Genomic DNA, 21,218 nt, shown 5'->3' on the forward strand with positions numbered 1-21,218 from the left:
CCACTGGCTCCAGGTCATCTATAAGTCTATGCTAGGTAAAGCTCCGCCTTATCTCAGTTCACTGGTCACGATAACAACACCCACCCGTAGCACACGTTCCAGCAGGTATATCTCACTGATCACCTCCAAAGCCAACACCTCATTTGGCCGCCTTTCCTTCCAGTTTTCTACTGCCAGTGACTGGAACGAATTGCAAAAAAAAAAAAAAAACGCTGAATTTGGAGACTTTTATTTCCCTCACCAACTTTAAACATCAGCTATCTGAGCAGCTAACCGATCGCTGCAGCTGTACATAGTCCATCTGTAAATAGCCCACCCAATCTACCTACCTCATCTCCATACTGTTTTTATCTACTTTTCTGCTCTTTTGCACACCAGTATCTCTACTTGTATCATCTGCTCAATTATCACTCCAGTGCTAATCTGCTAAATTGTAATTATTCGCTCCTATGACCTATTTATTGCCTACCTCCTCATGCCTTTTGCACACACTGTATATATACTTAATTTTTTTCTACTGTGTCATTGACTTGTTTATTGTGTTATTGGCTTGTTTATTGTTTATTGGTTATTCCATGTGTAACTCTGTGTTGTTGTCTGTGTCACACTGCTTTGCTTTATCTTGGCCAGGTCGCAGTTGTAAATGAGAACTTGTTCTCAACTAGACTACCTGGTTAAATAAAGGTGAAATTAAAAAAATGTAAAAGACATAAGACTGCTGAACAATTAATCAAATGGCCACCCGTACTATTTACTTTGACACCCTCCCCCAACCTTTGTTTTTACACTGCTGCTACTCGCTGTTTATTATATATTCATAGTCACATTACCTCAACTAACATGTACCCCCACACATTGACTCTGTACCGGTACCCCCTGTATATAGCCTCGTTATTGTTATGTAATTTCCTTGTGTTACTTTATTCAATTTTTTTTAAACAATTGGACTTTAGTTTATTTAGTAAATATTGTAACTATATTTCTTGAAGTGCATTGTTTGTTAAGAGCTTGTAAGTAAGCGTTTCACAGTAAGGTCTACCTGTTGTATTCGGCGCATGTGACAAATACATTTTGATCTGATAACCAGCCTTTCAAACCACTTCATGGATTACAGATGTGAGTGCTACAGGGTGGTAGTCATTGATCTTGGGAACATGAATGATGGTGGTCATCTTAAAACATGGAGAATATAGACTGGGACAAGGAGTTTGAAATTTGCAGTGAATATGCCTGCAAGCTGTTCTGTGCAAGCTCTAAGAACGCCCCCTGGAATACCGTTGGGCCCCGTGGACCTTGCGGGTGTTGATCTGATTAAAGACCTTACTCACGTCGGCCTCTCACCCAATCCTCTGGGTCGGTGGTGGCCCTCTCATCCAGCTCAGAGTTACAGCCCCTACTGGAGATGTTTCAGACATTTTGAAGAGGGTTAAGTCATCCTGGACAGGGTAACCGATTAAATGTTTTTATAATTGGTTTTGGAGTAAAGGGCTGCCCACAGACTGGCCTTGGTTACTTAATCGAACATCAAAAGACACTTTGTACCACAGAATTCTGGATGAGCTCCAGGCAGCAATGAGCCACCGCATACCTGGCCTCCACAATTCCCCCAGACAGCAGGGGCTCTGTTCCCTGCACAACCATGGTCTACTAAACAATGGATAAATTATGAATGTAATATAACGTAATCATGTTGCCTTTGTTTTTCCCTCTCACAGAAAGCACCATTAGCCTACTTGCTCGCAGCTACAGATTGAGCCACAGAGGCATCTACAGTAATGAAGCAATTCAGGTTATGTGCTCAGGGGCAGAGGAGCAATCCAATTTCCCAAGCCCCCGGCACAGCTAACATCAACTCAGTTTAAACGTAGGATCACCCCATACTAATGTGCACAAAGGGTCCAGTAATCTGGTCTGTGTTCAGAAACAAAATCAGTCATTCAGGATGAGAAACAGCAGCAGTAAGATTTACTGTACAATAAGACTTAAATAAAGCATCCAAGCTCAAGAAAAGATAAAAAGAAAATTAGCCCTGAAGGACTGAGGTTGACACCAGCAGAAACACTGACTGTAGACAGCTGGACACTGCTCACTTTCTAAGACACTTGAAAACAGAAAATATCTTCCAAACAGTGTGTGCGCGGGCACGTGCGTGTGTATTCATCCCTATTACTACTGACAATCGTGAGACCTTCAGCGAGCACCTAGGCACTTGGTTTATCTAACTATCCCATGAAACACATGGAATTGTCTCTCCAAATAATATTTTAATTTCTTCCCTTATCGTTGCATGTTGCCTTGATATCTTGTCCTTCCAGGCATCATCTGGTAGAAGCTCTGATCTGAACAGAGACCAATAATGTGTTAGTTAAAGTAAAACACCAGAATTCCACCAAGCCTACTACCTGGATTTCCAGTAATGTTAGCTTAAATGACCCTCCCTTAAATTAATATAAATTAACTTAAAGAGATTGAAAATGACGCACTAGGTCAACATATTTAATTACAATCATGGATTTTGATTGGACGTTTTAATCAAATTCATATAAAGTTTTAATAGCATGCTTACAGTCAAATAATTAAGATAACAGCTTTGCTGTATAAGAGTTTCCTGCCATCTAGTGGCCATAAAACAAAACTACAACTAGAAAAATAAAACAACCCTAGCCAACATAGGCTGCACCCCCTCACAGTCAGCCCAATTCTGATCTTTTTTCAAACTACTTGGTATTTTGACTAATCACAGATCTTTTCACATCAGACTTTTTTCAGAACTGATATAATTGGACAAAAGACCAATTATTGGGGGGGAAAAATCAAGAATTAGGCTGTCTAAACGCAGCCTATGCTGGCTGTATGTATCTCAATTGCCTCCTTTTATTTTTATTTAACTAGGCGAGTCAGTTAAGAACAAATTCTTATTTACAATGACGACCTACCCCTCTCTACGGGGCTCCCATATCACGGCCGGTTGTGATACAGCCTGGAATCAAACCAGGGTCTGTAGTGATGCCTCTAGCACTGAGATGCAGTGCCTTAGACCACTGCGCCACCCGGGAGCCCAAACTTTACTCATCTCCTTTCCTACATACCTTCTGATCTCAGAAGACTTGATGAATTACAGCGCCTTCAGAAAGTTTTCAGACCCCCTTGACTTTTTCCACATTTTGTTGTTTTACAGCCTGAATTTAAAATGAATTAAATTGAGATGTCACTGGCCTACACACAATACATCATAATGTCAAAGTGGAATTGTTTTCTGACATTTTAACAAATTAATTGAAAATTAAAAGCTGAATTGTCGAGTCAATACATATTGAATTCCTTTGTTATGGTAATAAGTTCAGGAGTCAAATTTTGGTTTAACAAGTCACATAATAAGTCGCATGGACTCACACTGTGTGCAATATTAGTTTTTATCGTGATTTTTAAATTATATGTAAGCTCCCTCAGGCGAGCAGTGAATTTCTGTCACGACTTCCACCGAAGTCGGTCCCTCTCCTTGTTCGAGCGGCATTCGGCGGTCGACGTCAGCCTTCTAGCCATCGCCGATCCACTTTTCATTTTCCATTTGTTTTGTCTTTGGCTTACACACCTGGTTTCAATTCCTCAATTACTTGTTCATTATTTAACCCTCTGTTCCCCATGTCTGGTTGTGAGTAATTGTTTGTATGTAGTACGGTCCGTTATTGTATTGCATTCATATATATATATATATACAGTGCCTTGCGAAAGTATTCGGCCCCCTTGAACTTTGCGACCTTTTGCCACATTTCAGGCTTCAAACATAAAGATATAAAACTGTATTTTTTTGTGAAGAATCAACAACAAGTGGGACACAATCATGAAGTGGAACGACATTTATTGGATATTTCAAACTTTTTTAACAAATCAAAAACTGAAAAATTGGGCGTGCAAAATTATTCAGCCCCTTTACTTTCAGTGCAGCAAACTCTCTCCAGAAGTTCAGTGAGGATCTCTGAATGATCCAATGTTGACCTAAATGACTAATGATGATAAATACAATCCACCTGTGTGTAATCAAGTCTCTGTATAAATGCACCTGCACTGTGATAGTCTCAGAGGTCCGTCAAAAGCGCAGAGAGCATCATGAAGAACAAGGAACACACCAGGCAGGTCCGAGATACTGTTGTGAATAAGTTTAAAGCCGGATTTGGATACAAAAAGATTTCCCAAGCTTTAAACATCCCAAGGAGCACTGTGCAAGCGATAATATTGAAATGGAAGGAGTATCAGACCACTGCAAATCTACCAAGACCTGGCCGTCCCTCTAAACTTTCAGCTCATACAAGGAGAAGACTGATCAGAGATGCAGCCAAGAGGCCCATGATCACTCTGGATGAACTGCAGAGATCTACAGCTGAGGTGGGAGACTCTGTCCATAGGACAACAATCAGTCGTATATTGCACAAATCTGGCCTTTATGGAAGAGTGGCAAAAAGAAAGCCATTTCTTAAAGATATCCATAAAAAGTGTTGTTTAAAGTTTGCCACAAGCCACCTGGGAGACACACCAAACATGTGGAAGAAGGTGCTCTGGTTAGATGAAACCAAAATTGAACTTTTTGGCAACAATGCAAAACGTTATGTTTGGCGTAAAAGCAACACAGCTGAACACACCATCCCCACTGTCAAACATGGTGGTGGCAGCATCATGGTTTGGGCCTGCTTTTCTTCAGCAGGGACAGGGAAGATGGTTAAAATTGATGGGAAGATGGATGGAGCCAAATACAGGACCATTCTGGAAGAAAACCTGATGGAGTCTGCAAAAGACCTGAGACTGGGACGGAGATTTGTCTTCCAACAAGACAATGATCCAAAACATAAAGCAAAATCTACAATGGAATGGTTCAAAAATAAACATATCCAGGTGTTAGAATGGCCAAGTCAAAGTCCAGACTTGAATCCAATCGAGAATCTGTGGAAAGAACTGAAAACTGCTGTTCACAAATGCTCTCCATCCAACCTCACTGAGCTCGAGCTGTTTTGCAAGGAGGAATGGGAAAAAATTTCAGTCTCTCGATGTGCAAAACTGATAGAGACATACCCCAAGCGACTTCCAGCTGTAATCGCAGCAAAAGGTGGCGTTACAAAGTATGGCACTGTATATATATATATATATATATATATATATATATATATATATATATATATATATATATATATATATTCTTTTTTTTTGAGTAAAGTACCTTTATTTACTCATATCTGCTGTCCTGTGCCTGACTCCTCCACACCAGCTACACACAGACCACATTACAGAATTACTCACCTGAATGGAGTCAGCAGGAGCAGACGCCCTCTCTGTGGCAGTAGAGGAGTGCTTCCAGCAGCACGCGACCATGTTGCAACGTCTGGGCACCGCCATGGATCGCGTGCTGCAAACGATGGATCATTGGGAGAGAGGAGGAGGTCGTCCAGTGCCTCCACCAGCCACACTACAGCAGGCCCCACTGTCCACCCCTCCTTCACCGGGTCCCAGCGGGATTCGGTTAGCGCTCCCGAGGGAGTATGATGGGACGGCTGCCGGATGCCAGGGGTTTCTACTACAGCTGGAACTCTACCCGGCGACCGTCCACCCGGCTCCTTCGGGACGAGAGAGCGTGTCTGCCCTCGTCTCCTGCCTCTCAGGCAAAGCCCTGGAGTGGGCCAACGCCATATGGAGTGAAGGAGATTAATATGCAGAGTTCATCCGCCGCTTTCGGGAAGTTTTCGACCACCCGCCTGAGGGTCGAGTGGCAGGTGAACGTCTGTTCCACCTGAGGCAGGGGACAAGGAGTACATCCGGGCGGCGAGGAGACTGAACCCTCACCAGGCAAGGTGGGCCATGTTCTTTACCCGTTTTGTTTTCACTCTGTCCTACAGACCAGGTTCCCAGAACGCTAAGGCAGACGCACTGTCCCGGATGTATGACATAGAGGAGCGGTCCATGGATCACACTCCCATACTTCCAGCCTCTTGCCTGGTGGCACCGGTGGTGTGGGAGCTGGATGCGGACATCGAGCGGGAATTACGCACAGAGCCCACTCCCCCCCAGTGTCCAGCTGGGTGCCTGCTGTCCATGACCGTTTGATCTGTTGGGCCCACACGTCACACTCCTCTGGTCACCCTGGCATCAGTCGGACGGTGCGTTGCCTTAGTGGGAAGTACTGGTGATCCACCATGGCCAAGGATGTGAGGGTTTATGTTTCCTCCTGCTCGGTGTGCGCCCAGTGCAAGGCTCCCAGGCACCTGCCCATAGGGAAGTTACAACCCCTACCCGTTCCACAACAGCCGTGGTCGCACCTGTCAGTGGACTTCCTGATGGATCTTCCTCCCTCACAGGGCAACACCACGATCTTGGTCATTGTGGATCGGTTTTCTAAGTCCTGCCGTCCCCTCCCTTTACCCAGTCTCCCTACGGCCCTACAGACTGTGGAGGCCTTGTTCACTCACGTCTTCCGGCACTACGGGGTACCTGAGGACATAGTCTCTGATCGGGGTCCTCAGTTCACGTCCAGGGTATGGAGAGCGTTCATGGAACGTCTGGGGGTCTCGGTCAGCCTCACCTCAGGTTTTCACCCAGAGAGTAACGGGCAGGTTTCTGCGGTCACATTGCCAGGACCTGCCGGGGGAGTGCGCGGCATTCATCTCCTGGTGCAGAGGTGGCCCAAAACTCACTACGCCACTCACCTCTCTCCCTTCCAGTGTGTACTGGGGTATCAGCAGGTTCTGGCACCTTGGCATCAGAGCCAGATCAAAGCTCCTGCAGTGGACGAATGGTTTAAGTGCTTGGAGGAGACCTGGGATGCCGCCCATGTGCACCTGCAATGGGCCGACAGCATAAGGCGAGCGCCGACCGTCACCGCAGTGAGGCCGGGTCTGGCTCTCGACCCGAAACCTGCCCCTCCGCCTGTCCTGCCGGAAGCTGGGTCCGTGGAATGTGGGGCCATTCAAAGTCCTGTGAAGACTGAACGAGGTATGCTACAGGTTACAGCTTCCCCCAGATTACCGTATTAATCCCTCATTCCATGTGTCTCTCCTCAGGCCAATGGTGGCTGGTTCATTCCAGGAATCTGAGGTGCGGGAGTTTCCTCCGCCCCCTCTGGACATCGAGGGGGCCCCGGCGTATGCTGTTCAAGCCATCCTGGACTCGAGGCGTCGGGCGAGGGGCCTTCAGTACCTCATGGAGTGGGAGGGGTACAGTCCGGAGGAGAGATTCTGGGTGCCGGTGGAGGACGTCTTGGACCCTTCGTTGCTGAGGGAGTTCCACCGTCTCCATGCGGATCGCTCTGCACTTCATCCTCCGGGTCGTCCCCGAGGTCGGTTTCGGTGCGCTGCTCAAGGGGGGGGTACAGTCATGACTTCCGCCCAAGTCGGTCCCTCTCCTTGTTCGAGCGGAGTTCGGTGGTCGACGTCACCAGCCTTCTAGCCATCGCCAATCCACTTTTCATTTTCCATTTGTTTTGTCTTTGTCTTACACACCTGGTTTAAATTCCCCAATTACTTGTTCATTATTTAACCCTCTGTTCCCCCATGTCTGGTTGTGAGTAATTGTTTGCATGTAGTACGGACCGTTAATGTGGGCTCTCTTTATTGTTTTGCATTCGTATATTTTGCGGTAAAGTACGTTTATTTACTCATATCTGCTGTCCTGCACCTGACTCCTCTACACCCGCTACACACAAACCACATTAAAATTTCAAACACAAAGACCAGGGAGGTTTTCCAATGGCTCCCAAAGAATTGGTAGATCGGTAAAATTAAAAAAAAAAGCTGATATTAAATATCCCTTTGAGCATGGTGAAGTTATTAAGTACACTTTGGATGGTTTATTACTATCAATACACCAGGTCACTAAAAAGATACAGGTGTCCTTCCTAACTCAGTTGCTGGAGAGGAAGGAAACCATTCAGGGATTTCACCATGAGGCCAACAGTGACTTTAAAACAGTTAGTTTTCTCCTATCACAGCCATTAAACTCTAAGGATGGATCAACAACATTGAAGTTACTCCACAATACTAACCTAATTGACAGAGTGAAAGGAAGGAAACCTGTACTGAATAAAATGTTTCCAAAACATGCATCCTGTTTACAAGGTACTGAAGTAACACTGCAAAAAATGTGGCAAAGCAATTAATGTTTTGCCATGAATACAAAGTGTTAAAACAGAATGGAGCACAGGCAAAATCCTAGAGGAAAACCTGGTTCAGTCTGCTTTCCACCAGACACCGGGAGATTAATTCACCTTTCAGCAGGACAATATCCTAAAACACAAGGCCAAATCTACACCAGAGTTACTTACCAAGAAGACAGTGAATGTTCCTGATTGGCCAAGTAACAGTTTTGACTTAAATCTGCTTGAAAATATGTCAGGACTTGAAAATTATTGTCTATCAATGATCAACAACCAATTTGACATAACATTTTAAATAATAATGGCCAAATATTGTACAATCTAGGTGTGCAAAGCTCTTAGAGATTTACCCAGAAAGATTCACAGCTGTAATTGCTCCAAAGCTGATTCTGGGGTGTGAATACTTATGTAAATCAGATATTTCTGTATTTCATTTTCAAAACATTTGCTAAAATTTCTAAAACGTGTTCACTTTGTCATTATGGGGTGTGTGTGGATGGGTGATATTAAATATTTTTTTTTCTTGATGTTGAATTCAGGCTGTAACAACAAAATGTGGAATAAATCAGGCGGTGTGGATAGTTTCTGAAGGCACCATGTACATAATTGCTGTGGCGACATAAAAAAAGCATAGGCTACCTCATGTTGATGTGATGTCCCTCATTACAGGTCTGTTATCATGGCCAGAATATTGTACTGCTTCCAACAAATGAAAAATCATTAGGGGTGATATCTCAGATAAAGTACACATTATCTCAAGTGAAAGTGTGACTAAATTACAGAGGAACAAATATACAGGGCATTGGCAAATTGCTCTACCTAATGTAATAGTGTGGTTATTTATGAGCTAATCTAAATGTCCGCCACTACACACCAATGAATCACTAACCTAATACTGACACTACCCAATATCAATAATAAGCTTTAGTCAATTGTGCGCGCGGGGATGGGCGAAACGGTAAACAAGTCACGAGACTGCACGAACCATTCGGCTTTCCATACTTTATACAACTGTTCCATACCCACTTATACAACAACTGTGTTCCATACCCGTTTCGCAACAGTGACGTTTTGACAAGATAGCCATTGAAAAAGCCCTAGCAGCGCGCGCTTATTGGCTTGTTCTGCGTGCCAGTGTCAGCCTATTGGGCGAAGAGGTGCTACTGTACAAGACGACGGAAGACAACAACAGCATTGGGTACTCGAGACCGCCTACCATATGTCAAGACATTTCAGTAAGAATTTGATAAACTCGTCGATTGAAATTGAGTTTGTGAAGACAATCTTTAAGAACAGAAGATGTGAGCTAGCTACGAAGGTTTACTTTGAACATTTGATCATACAAGGCTCCCGGTGGCACACAAAGCAATAACGTTACTAGCTAGACCGTTACTGTTTCTATTTGGGTGTGCCACTTGCAATGAGAGGAAATCAACACCGACTGGGTTTTGGAGAAACAGAAATAGCATCACTTCCAAAGCCCAGTTTAACATTGACAGAAGAAGAAGAGGATAGCCAAAATAGAGTCAACCTATAACCACCCTCTTGCAAGTCGTCAGGACACCTTGGGTAAGTTCTAGCTGAATATACTGAAAATATTTAATTCCTATTATTAAATAAAATACATGTATAGTGATTTTACCAACAGCCTGCTGTGGTAAGAGTAACCTTCTCCTTACAGTAGATGGTTATGAGCCACACTATTCCTTACAGTAGATACATATGGTTATGAGCAACACTAGTCTCTCTTGGCTAAGACTTGAGGAAAGACTGACTGCATCACTTCTTGTTGTTATAAGAAACATTAATGTGTTGGAAATTCCAAATAGTTTGCATAGTCAATTTACACACACACTTACCCCACCAGACATGTCACCAGGGTTCTTTTCAGGTCCAGAACAAATTCAAGGAAATGTACAGTATTACACAGAGCCATGAGTGCATGGAACTCCCTTCCATCTAATATAGCGCAAGTGAACTGCAAACCTGGTTTCAAAAAACAAATAAAACCATTGGCGTCAGCTAATGGGGATCGTAATTAATTAAAGTAATTCACTGTGGATGGCCCATTTCTCTTCAGGTATTTACAATGGACCACATACATGATTGTGTGGATGAATGTGAGTCTGACCACTCAGGAACCACACACAACTCAGAATTTCAGCTCCATGTCTCAACTACAATGAGCAACAGACCAAGACCAGGTCAGAATCAAACTTGCATTTGCCCTCAAACCTATCATGCCTGGATATGGAATATCATGTGCAAATACATTCATACTAAGTTTGGATACATGTGTGAATCTCTTCAGGTATAAATACATCTAAACATGTCTTAATTCCCCCCTTCCCACTCACTGACACAGGTGAGCGAGTCCGGCTCTACTCAGAGTCTCAGGTGTGCTCCCAGGTTGGAAAAAGGGAAGACAGAGTTTCAGGATGTGATGACTCCTACTGAGGATGGCGGGGGTGATGGGGCTTCATTCCGAGGCCGATCACAGTCTGCTCCTCCTGCACTGTGGGCTGCAAAGAAATATGGCTGCCAGCTGAGGAGGATGAGTGATGAATTTGACACCTGGCTCGACAAAGGGGTAAGATGTGGGCTGGCAGAGGAGTGTACAATTGAAAGATTGGGGACAAAGCAGACACTCATTCCCATTTTCTATATACATGTATAGTAAATGTGTAATATGTGACTTTATCCTTAGCTACATGAATGGACTCCACAGATCTAAGCATAGTTTATATACAGTGGGAAGATTATTTATCAGAGTATCACTAATTGACAGAGATTGCAGTAAAGGCTGCTTTACATAAAAATGTATAGAGTTGACCTTTCAATCCATTTCCCTGCCCAGGAGCCCAAGAGAGGGATTAGCCCAGGAGGAGGCAAGCAGAAAGTCTCCCGAGGATGGTTCTCTTTCCTCTGGAGTCCAAAGGAGGCAGAAGGCAGGGAGTGAGAAACCAATACAGTACGCACCTCTTTCAGAGACCCAGCCAAGGCATAAAGGAGCTCATACACATTTCCATAATGACTGGACCACACCTGAAATATTCACATCTCATAGGCATACTTTTTCTTAAATTACAGTATGTCTTTGGAGAATATCACCAATTCAAATGTGACCTTTTTGTACAATCAAATCAAACGTTATGCAAAAATGCATTGCATATTGAAAATATGTTGCAATATTACCAAAAAGTTATTCAGTGCATAATAAATGCATTTTCGAAGAAATGCAGTCATTAAAAAGCGACAATCTCTTGTGCCAATTACATATTTATAAACATATTTGCAGAGAAATGTCAAATTGTTCTATGAAATGTTTCTACATTTGTAAGTATGAATTTCAAAGCGTAGGCTAATAACTAATGGTTTGAAATAAACTAAATGTAAATATACTTGAATGATTAAATATGAAACCTGTGAAAGAACAACTGATCTGTGACGACAATAATTACAAGACGGGTATGGTGTACAAAACGTTTTATTATACAGCCCCCCCCCCCCCCTATGCTAGCCTATTAAATGCCTTTGTCTGCAAAAACTTTAGTGCATTCTGACTTGACATAGGCGCATGTAACTCCAGTGTGCGATAGAATGAGTAGATTTACGTAGACTTAGATGGACAGGCACCTATTTCAAGTCAGGGTATTGCCAAAAACGTAAAAGTAGATGTTCAATTATCTTCATACATACTTAACTGATACACTAAGTTTATTTTGGTATTGCTCTTAAACTTAGATGCTTTACATTTCATTATCTTCCTTCATTTGCAATAGTCTTTAATTGATTTCGTATATTTTTTCAATTGTATAGTGTGTATACCGGTATGTAAATATTTACAATCCAGGCCATATGCAGCCTTCTCAACTGCCTTATATGCAAATATTTGGAATACTGTTAAGCATTCAGTTGAAGAAATGTGTGTATATGGCAATCTGATGTATAAACAATAGTAGGAGTCGTCCACTGCCATCAGTTAAAACTGATATTCTACTTGAAAATGTGTGTGTGGCTTAACATTTTTATATTTATCTTTTTCATAAAAAAACAACTGTATAACTATTTGTAAATATTTGTTATGTTACGTAACAGATTAAATGTTTGAACATTGCTTATTAAAATGTGACTATTGTTTTTTGCATGTTTGTTTAAGTAATTCATATTAAGCATTTTAACATGCATTAGGATAGGTCTTTATTTAAACTAACCGATTGGCCTAACATTTGTTCAAGAATCAAGGAACTATGACTTAAACATGGTAAATTAAACGTTACATTTCATTATAGGTTTGTTTGTAGTTCAGAATTACATTTAACACATTGTTCTATGACTGATCAAGTATATTGTTGTGGGGCTCTCTCCTCTAGACCACACTAGTGGGATCTCTTTTGCAGAATCTTGTTCCACTGTCCATGTCAGACAGTCTCTCCATTCCCCCTTCATCCAGGTCAAAGTCAAACACCTGCCCATTTTCTCTCACCCTCTTGGGCCGTGCGGACCTGGGTAACACAGCCACACCCTGCTGAATGGCCCACCTCAAGAGCACCTGGGAGGGAGTTCTGCCATGCCCCTCCGCCATAGCAACAACTTCTGGTTCCAACAACAGGGCACCTTTCCCCAGAGATGAATACGCCTGGAAGCAGACTCCCGAGTCCCTGCAAATGACCCTCAGCTTCTTCTGTGTCAGTCTAGGATGGAACTCCACCTGCAGAATGGTAAAAAATATATAATAAATGAGAGTTAAAATCCCAGGCCAGATACAAACAGCAGCTGTGCCCTTGGCTCAGCTAAATTCGAATAGATTTAAACTATGGTCTACTCGGTATGTGTCAAATTTGAAATATAAAACCACTTCAACAAATCATGAGGACATTAATGTACCTGCAGCACGGCAGGGCGCACCCTGCAGGTCTCCAGCAGCTCTATCAGGTGCCTTGGAGAGTAGTTTGAGACCCCAATTGCTCTGAGCATCCCATTGGCATAGAGCTCCTCCATGACAGTCCAGCTGTGGGCTCGATGCTGTGCATTCCTCTCATCTTCTGGTTCCAGACCCTCAGTTCCAGGCCAGTGGATGAGGTACAAGTCAATGTATCCCCCTAGCCCCAGCCTCTCCAGGCTACGAGCACAGCCCTCTCTGGCCTTCGAGCCCATGTCCGCTGGGGACAGCTTACTGATGAGAAAGATGTCTGCTCTGGTCAGGTTGTGTTTGGGCATCAGGTCCAACAGGGCATGGCCCAAGTCTGCTTCATTGCCGTACACCGCAGCAGTGTCAAAGGCACGATACCCTTCTCCGAGTGCAGCGTCAACACTCAAGTGCATTTGCTTACCTTGCAGCCTGTATGTTCCTAGGCCCAGGAGGGGCATCTGAGCCCCGGTATTCAGTCTAAAGGAGGGCAGGGGGGAAGACATCAACGCCAGATGGAAGGGCTGGGGAGTACTGGGCTGTAAAAAAAATATGGACATTGTGGTTTAACCATTAGCCACACACAGACCTACCTATACAATCATGCTACACACACACACATCACAACTGCTACTACCAGACCCGTATGATTGCTCGCTAAATACTGCACAATTTAAAACACTTCCTCACAAATCCCCTTCCCCAAAATACGTGTAAATATCGGACTATAAATTGTGCCTTCCTGTGTGATACTGATGCTAAAAATATTATATTGTACTGAGCATTTTACTTTGTCGTATACTTATCTTTGTTATTATTTCTTATTGCATTGTCGAGAAGAAACCTGCAAGCATTTCGTTTGACAGTATGTAACGTTATATTATGTGTATCCCGTACATACGACTAATAACTACAACTTGAAACTAGTGGAATAGTACTTCAAGACAAGTCTACATTGCCAAGCTTTTAAATGTATTTTGTTGAGCAGAAGAGGGCTCAATTCATGTATTAACTGGCTGGGGTACCACAATATTCGCGCCATGATGGAACTGAATTTGACAGGAAATTGCTAGCTATTAGACCAAATTCAGACCATTTCAGTGACTGCAAAATACTATCATATTTCTGACATAGTGTCATGTTTTGCTTCTCATACGTTTACTTTCTTTATAGACAGACAACTTACTTGAACGATGACCACGTGTTGTTATGTTTAGATGGTACGGTACACGAACACACGTAGTAGGATCTGAGCGAAGTTGGTTATGTCCGAAAGTATTTTATGGGTTCCCTACTTTCTTCGCGCACATCACCAGATGAACTGTGGACGCATTTTAATAGATCGTCTAAAGTGGCTTCCTTCCTCTTCGTCAACTACCTCTGTATAAAAATAACACACAGGCCATATGATCGACACTTTCACTATAGAGCAGATGATTTCTCTGCTACCGCATGGCAAGAGGTAATGGAACGCCAAGTCTAGGACCAAAAGGCTCCTCTACAGCTTCTACCCCCAAGCCATAAAACTGCTGAACAATTTATACAATCGCCACCGGAATATCGCCCCCCCCCCCCCCCCCATTGCTCCTACTCGTTGTTTATTATCTATGCAGTCACTTCACCCCTACCTGCATGTGCAAATTACTTCAACTAACCTCTACACACTGTATATAGCCTCGTTATTGTTATTGTGTTACTTTTTATTATTATTTTTTACTTTAGTCTATTTGGTAAATATTGTCTTAACTCTTCTTGAACTGCACTGTTTAAGGGCTTGTAAGTAAGCATTTCACGGTAAGGTCTACACTTGTATTCGGTGCATGTGACAAATAGAGTTTGATTTGAATAAAGACAAGTCATACCCAACATTGGAAGTCAATAGAAGTTGTCATGTTATTGCAGGTGACAATGCAATAAGTCAACTTTTGCTTTAAAATGGCAGCTGTTAAAATTTACTTCAATAATGCTAAATGGCTAATAATTTTCTTTAAATACTCACAAACCCTTAAATATGCCATCAGGAACAGTTCCTAGTGACATGCTGTAGACTGCAAGAGGCTGAATAGATGTTGAAATATGTAGGGGTGAAAAAAAGAGGACAGTATAAAACAATCTTATTATCCTCCATGTGCTTGAAAAGGGTTAACATGGACCAAATCCTAATGACTGTCCATTGTCATTTTTCCTCACTTATCAAGTAATTGAAGACCAGATGGGCAAGGACAGAGAAATGGGACATTTCAGACTTCAGATTTTGCCATGGCATGAAATTCTCAAAAGAGATTTCCTTCCAAGCATCCAGTGAAATTACTGAAAATGTGCAACATTGTGGTACCATGGAATGTATTAGATTGGGGAAGTGCATCATGGAGAACTTGAAATGTTGCACACCATCAAAAGCAATCAATACTTTGTCAAAGACCATGCTGAAGGCCCTGTGCATCCTTGCCTTCAATTTCAGTACCTTCAGTTTTACCTGCCAAGCTGTTACACAAGTTTTCACTTACCTTTTTCAGGTGGAGGAAAGTTTTCATAGGACAACTTGTAAAAGAGAAATTAAAAACGTTAGCAGTTAAAGGTTACAGTATGCCAGGTTCTATTTCTCTATTTGGAGAAAGGAAGTGTCAAACAAAAGGGAGAAGCCATGTCAGGTCTTACACAAAAGTGAGTTTAGTCTGTTTAGCCCCTTGTGGGTATAGTTTGTGGAGGTAGGTTATATGAAAGATCCTGTATACACCAGACACCTTACCTTTCGCCTGACATTTGACATCCAAACACCTCAACACCATTGACATTGTTCAGAGCTACTCACTTGACCACTGGCAAGGGTGCCTTTTTTTGTCTGTAGAGACTTCAAGTCATTTAGTTGTGGAAGGACACAAATCATTTCAAGTACACCATTGGTAACCGTCAATCATGTATTTGAGCAATCATTATTCCATAATCAGTTTGTAAAGATAGTCAACAAAAAATGTATTAAATGAAAAATCGATGGGATCAGAGTGAGAGGTCGACATTTTATTTAAGCTGCTAAATGACAAATATTTCTTATCAAAACAAGTCAAATTTGTCCAGCGTTTCAACAACCGTAATGATGAATTCGAAATAAGTAATTCAAAATAGCTCCTGGTTTGTTCCCATTCAAATTGACAGCATTTTAACATTAGCAAAATGCCGATTCTCCCCAAAGTAATCATCATTATCAAAGCCTGAGCCCAGAACATAGAGGAAGGAGGTGGCACAGAGCTGCCACCAACAAAATCTCACCGAGCACCACTTCGCACATAGCTGGCAGAAGAAGGTGAGAGCAACAGGGTGTGGCGGTTAGCCAGGGGGCTGCGCTCCTGGTAATAACAGGAAGTAAGTGGGGGAGAAAGTGGCCGCTGAGGGAGTGGGGGAAGCCGTCGCTCATAAGGATCCTGCTCAAAGTAAGAGGAAGAGTATGGGTCATGGCAGACACTCCTCTCATATAGGTCACGATCGTAATAGGCCCTAGGAGGGGGTGGAAGGCGGCCACGAGATGGGTAGTAGTCACTGTGTGGCGCTCGAGCGGGGAGGTAGTGAGGAGCGTGGTGTGGGTGAAGTGGATAGTGATGAGGTGGGGGAGGGTAGTCATCCCCTCTGCCATTTCTGGATTGATTGTTGCGGGAGATGGACACAAAGATCTTTTGGCCCTCCAGTTTAGAGTGGTTTATCTGAGAAATGGCCCCATCGGCCTCATTTTCTTTCTGCATGTGCACAAAGGCCAAGTTCTTCACAGTGTCACACTCTACCACCTTACCAAACGGCTGGAAGAGCGGTATTATCAGCTGTGGTCCCCTCAGGGACATTCCCTACATAGATCTTTGTGGCATTGCGGACCTTCGTTGTGGAAAACCCCACTGTGATTCGCGCCCCATTGAGCTCATGGAGTTCTACCACTGCCTTCTGGGCTGCCTCCTCATTCATGTGCACAAAGCCATAGTTTTTCAGATTGTCACAGTCCAATACCGGACTATACTTCTCAAATAGGGTACGCAGTTCTGGCTCTGTGGTTGGGGAGTTCACATTTCCAGCAAATATATTCACCCTTTTAGTATGGTAGCTAAAAATACAGTATTGACTTAGCTGTTGCACATAAGGGGTGTTTCAAGTTTACAGGATGACACTTCTTCAGCACTCAACCGGTCTAAAACAAAAAATGTATTAGGACATTAACACCTCATTGGAATCGTTAGAGTAAATGGGAATTCTGGGGTTCTCAGGCACAGTGTGGGCTTTTGGGGTTTAACTAGCTTGTTACAGCCAGGCTATTTAACATTAACTGGCTAGTATATTTAGCTAACGTTAGTGACTGATAAGTTACAAAAAGACAGTCAATTGAAATATCTAGCGAGCTAGTTACATTCCACAAAATAAAGTGTGCCTTTCTGACCAAATAGAAATACCTTAGTAGATGTAGCCTAGTTAGATAATGTTGTTAGTGGATGTGGGGGTTAGCTAGCTACTAGTCACAACTAGCGAGATAGCTGCCAGCAGCAGGCTAGCTAGCAAGCTAAAATCGTCAGCTGCTAGCTGGCTGCCTTTTTGAGGTTGTAAGACAAGTTGCTTTCGTCTATTTCTGTACAAATGAACTTAAATATCACCGTGTAGGTTGGGTTACGTAGGTATGTACTTTGATGGCTTCATCACAGCCCTACTTCCCACTGACAACAAATTACGATAGCCAGGCAGCAAGCTAGCGGCAGCTGGCACTAAAGCGAGCTGGATAACTAGGAAGGGCAACGTTTGTTGTGTACGGCTGCGTATTTTATTTAACTAGGCAAGTCAGTTAACAACAAATTCTTATTTTCAATGACGGCCTACCCCGGCCAGACCCGGACGACGCTGGGCCAATTGTGCGACACCCTATGGGACTTTCAATCACGGCCAGATATGGAATACTGAAGTATAATTACAAGCATTTCATAAGTGGCAAAGGCTTTTTATTGACAATTACATGAAGTTGATGCAACGAGTCAATATTTGCAGTGTTGACCCTTCTTTTTCAAGACCTCTGCAATCCCCCTGGCATGCTGTCAATTAACTTCTGGGCCACATCCTAACTGATGGCAGCCCATTCTTGCATAATCAATGCTTGGAGTTTGTCAGAATTTGTGTGTTTTTGTTTGTCCACCTGCCTTTTGATGATTGACCACAAGTTCTCAATGGGATTAAGGTCTGGGGAGTTTCCTGGCCATGGACACAAAATATCAATGTTTTGTTCCCCGAGCCACTTAGTTATCACCTTTGCCTTATGGCAAGGTGCTCCATCATGCTGGAAAAGGCATTGTTCGTCACCAAACTGTTCCTGGATGGTTGGGAGAAGTTGCTCTCGGAGGATGTGTTGGTACCATTCTTTATTCATGTCTGTCTTCTTAGGCAAAATTGTGAGTGAGCCCCCTCCCTTGGCTGAGAGGCAACCCAATACATGAATAGTCTCAGGATGCTTTACTGTTGGCATGACACAGGACTGATGGTAGCGCTCACCTGGTCTTCTCCGGATAAGCTGTTTTCCAGATGCCCCAAACATTTGGAAACGGGATTCATCAGAGAAAATGACTTTCCCCCTGTCCTCAGCAGTCCAATCCCTGTACCTTTTGCAGAATATCAGTCTGTCCCTGATGTTTTTCCTGGAGAGAAGTGGCTTCTTTGCTGCCCTTCTTGACACCGGACATCCTCCAAAAGTCTTTGCCTCACTGTGCGTGCAGATGCACACACCTGCCTGCTGCCATTCCTGAGCGATCTCTGTACTGGTGGTGCCCCGATCCCGCAGCTAAATCAACTTTAGGAGACAGTCCTGGAGTTTGCTGGACTTTCTTGGGCGCTCTGAAGCCTTCTTCACAACAACTGAACCGCTCTCCTTGAAGTTCTTGATGATCCGATAAATAGTCGATTTAGGTGTAATCTTACTGGCAGCAATATCCTTACCTGTGAAGCCCTTTTTGTGCAAAGCAATGATGACAGCACGTGTTTCCTTGCAGGCAATCATGGTTGACAGAGGAAGAACAATGATTCCAAGCACTATCCTCTTTTTGAAGCTTCCAGTCTGTTATTCCAACTCAATCAGCATGACAGAGTGATCTCAAGCCTTGTCCTCGTCAACACTCACACCTGTGTTAACAAGAGAATCACTGACATGTCAACTGGTCCTTTTGTGGCAGGGCTGAAATGCAGTGGAAATGTTTTTTGGGGATTCAGTTCATTTGCATGGCAAAGAGGGACTTTGCAATTAATTGCAAATCATCTGATCACTCTTCATAACATTCTGGAGTATATGCAAATTGCCATCATACAAACTGAGGCAGCAGACTTTGTGAAAATTAATATTTGTGTCATTCTCAAAAGTTTTGGCCACGACTGTATAAATGATCAGCAGGCTTATGTGATGTGATTTTCTTCTATTTACTTGGAGCATGCACTTCCAGATCAGTGCAGAAAAACAGTAGTGGAGGAGTGAAAGCCACATGTAGTGACTCCATAAGTTTCTCAATGTAAAGTTCTTCCTCTTATTTTTCAACAGCACTGTAAAATATTTTACAGGTATGAAAAAGCAATATGAAGAAGCCCCATCATTAGGCTAGCTTTCACCAGTCCTGGGGTGTTACTTCGTGAAGAGAAACGTTCTGAACTTTGCAGATGGAAATGTCAAAAATAGGATCTCTATACTGTAGCAAAAGATCTGCAATAAAGTGAAAATAATTAGTCTCACACATAAACAAGGGCAATTGTTCAGTGCATTTTCTTCATTCGTCAGCAATATGTGGGCAAATTAAGCAGGCTGGAGTTCCTTCCCATCCATGACTTACATTTGAAGTCGGAAGTTTACGTACACCTTAACCAAATACATATAAACTCAGTTTGTCACAATTCCTGACATTTAATCCTAGTAAAAATTCCCTGTCTTCGATCAGTTAGGATGACCACTTTATTTAAAAAATGTGAAATAATAGTAGAGAGAATTATTTATTTCAGCTTTTTTTTCTTTCATCACATTCCCAGTGGGTCAGAAGTTTACATACACTCAATTAGTATTTGGTAGCATTGCCTTTAAATCAATGTTTCAGGTAGCCTTCCACAAGCTTCAGTTAAGTTGGGTGAATTTTGTCCCATTCCTCCGGGCAAAGCTGGTGTAACAGAGTCAGGTCTGTAGGCCTCCTTGCTCGCACACGCTTTTTCAGTTCTGCCCACACATTTTCTATAGAATTGAGGTAAGGGCTTTGTGATGGCCACTCCAATACCTTGACTTTGTCCTTAAGCCAGTTTGCCACAACTATGAAAGTATGCTTGGGGTCATTGTCCATTTGGAAGACCCATTTGCAACCAAGCGTTAACTTCCTGACTGATGTGTTGAGATGTTGCTTCCCTCCTGCAGCAAAGCACCCCCAAAACATGATGCTGCCACCCCCGTGCTTCACAGTTGGGATGGTGTTCTTCGGCTTGCAAGCCTCCCCCTTTTTTCTCCAAACATAATGATGGTCATTATGGCCAAACAGTTCTATTTTTGTTTAATCAGGCCAGAGGACATTTCTCCAAAAAATATGATCTTTGTCCCCATGTGCAGTTGCAAACTGTAGCCTGGCTTTTTTATGGTGGTTTTGGAGCAGTGGCTTCTTCCTTGCTGAGTGGCCTTTCAGGTCATGTTGATATAGGACTCGTTTTACTGTGGATATAGATACTTTTGTACCCGTTTCCTCCAGCATCTTCACAAGGTCCTTCGCTGTTGTTCTGAGATTGATTTACATTTTTCTCACCAAAGTACGTTAGTCTCTAGGAAACAGAACGCATCTCCTTCCTGAGCAGTATGACGGCTGTGGTCTCATGGTGTTTATACTTGCGTAACATTGTTTGAACAGATGAACGTGGTACCTTCAGGCGTGGACCTTCAGGCGAACCAGACTTGTGGAGGTCTACCATTTTCTTTGTGGAGGTCTTTGTGGATTTCCCCATGATGTCAAGCAAAGAGGCACTGAGGTTGAAGGTAGGCCTTGAAATACGTCCACAGGAACCCCTCCAATTGACGTCAATTAGCCTATCAGAAGTTTCTAAAGCCATAACATAATTTTCTGGAATTTTCCAAGCTGTTTAAAAAGGCACAGTCAACTTAGTGTATGTAAACTTATGACCCACTGTAATTATGATACAGTGAATTTATAA

At 43.0% G+C, this 21,218-nt stretch overlaps 2 protein-coding genes and 2 pseudogenes across 3 annotated transcripts in view; 1 reads left to right on the plus strand and 3 right to left on the minus strand.

Moving 5' to 3' along the window:
* The window catches only part of LOC139387827 (mannose-P-dolichol utilization defect 1 protein-like), a 275,911-nt gene that overhangs the window by 109,565 nt on the left and 145,128 nt on the right, over positions 1–21,218 (minus strand). The window lies entirely within an intron of this gene.
* On the plus strand, positions 9,470–12,261 carry LOC139388639 (bcl2-associated agonist of cell death-like; annotated as a pseudogene).
* Positions 11,606–14,556, minus strand: LOC139388638 (aldo-keto reductase Mvan_2161-like). 2 transcript variants are annotated; one of them, XM_071135420.1, is made up of 3 exons: positions 14,230–14,556; positions 13,022–13,582; positions 11,606–12,845 (listed from the first exon to the last, which is right to left on the minus strand). In XM_071135420.1, the coding sequence occupies exons 2-3, from the start codon at positions 13,547–13,549 to the stop codon at positions 12,504–12,506; spliced, it is 870 nt and encodes a 289-aa protein (XP_070991521.1). In that variant the 5' UTR covers positions 13,550–13,582; positions 14,230–14,556; the 3' UTR covers positions 11,606–12,503. The 2 variants fall into 2 exon arrangements, with proteins under 2 accessions (XP_070991521.1, XP_070991520.1); XM_071135419.1 differs by lacking the exon at positions 14,230–14,556 and having other exon boundaries at positions 12,372–12,845; positions 13,022–13,603.
* Positions 16,185–21,011, minus strand: LOC139388190 (RNA-binding protein lark-like; annotated as a pseudogene).

This window comes from Oncorhynchus clarkii, chromosome 29 (assembly GCF_045791955.1).
Source record: "Oncorhynchus clarkii lewisi isolate Uvic-CL-2024 chromosome 29, UVic_Ocla_1.0, whole genome shotgun sequence".
Lineage (NCBI taxonomy): Eukaryota > Metazoa > Chordata > Actinopteri > Salmoniformes > Salmonidae > Oncorhynchus > Oncorhynchus clarkii.

Bases quoted from the DNA above. Each gene is read 5' to 3' on its own strand.
- LOC139388638 (XM_071135419.1), bottom strand. From the start codon at position 13,603: ATGTCCATATTTTTTTTACAGCCCAGTACTCCCCAGCCCTTCCATCTG. The intron at 12,846-13,021 runs GTACATTAATGT...ACCATTCTGCAG, and splicing joins TGCGCCCTGCCGTGCTGCAG to GTGGAGTTCCATCCTAGACT.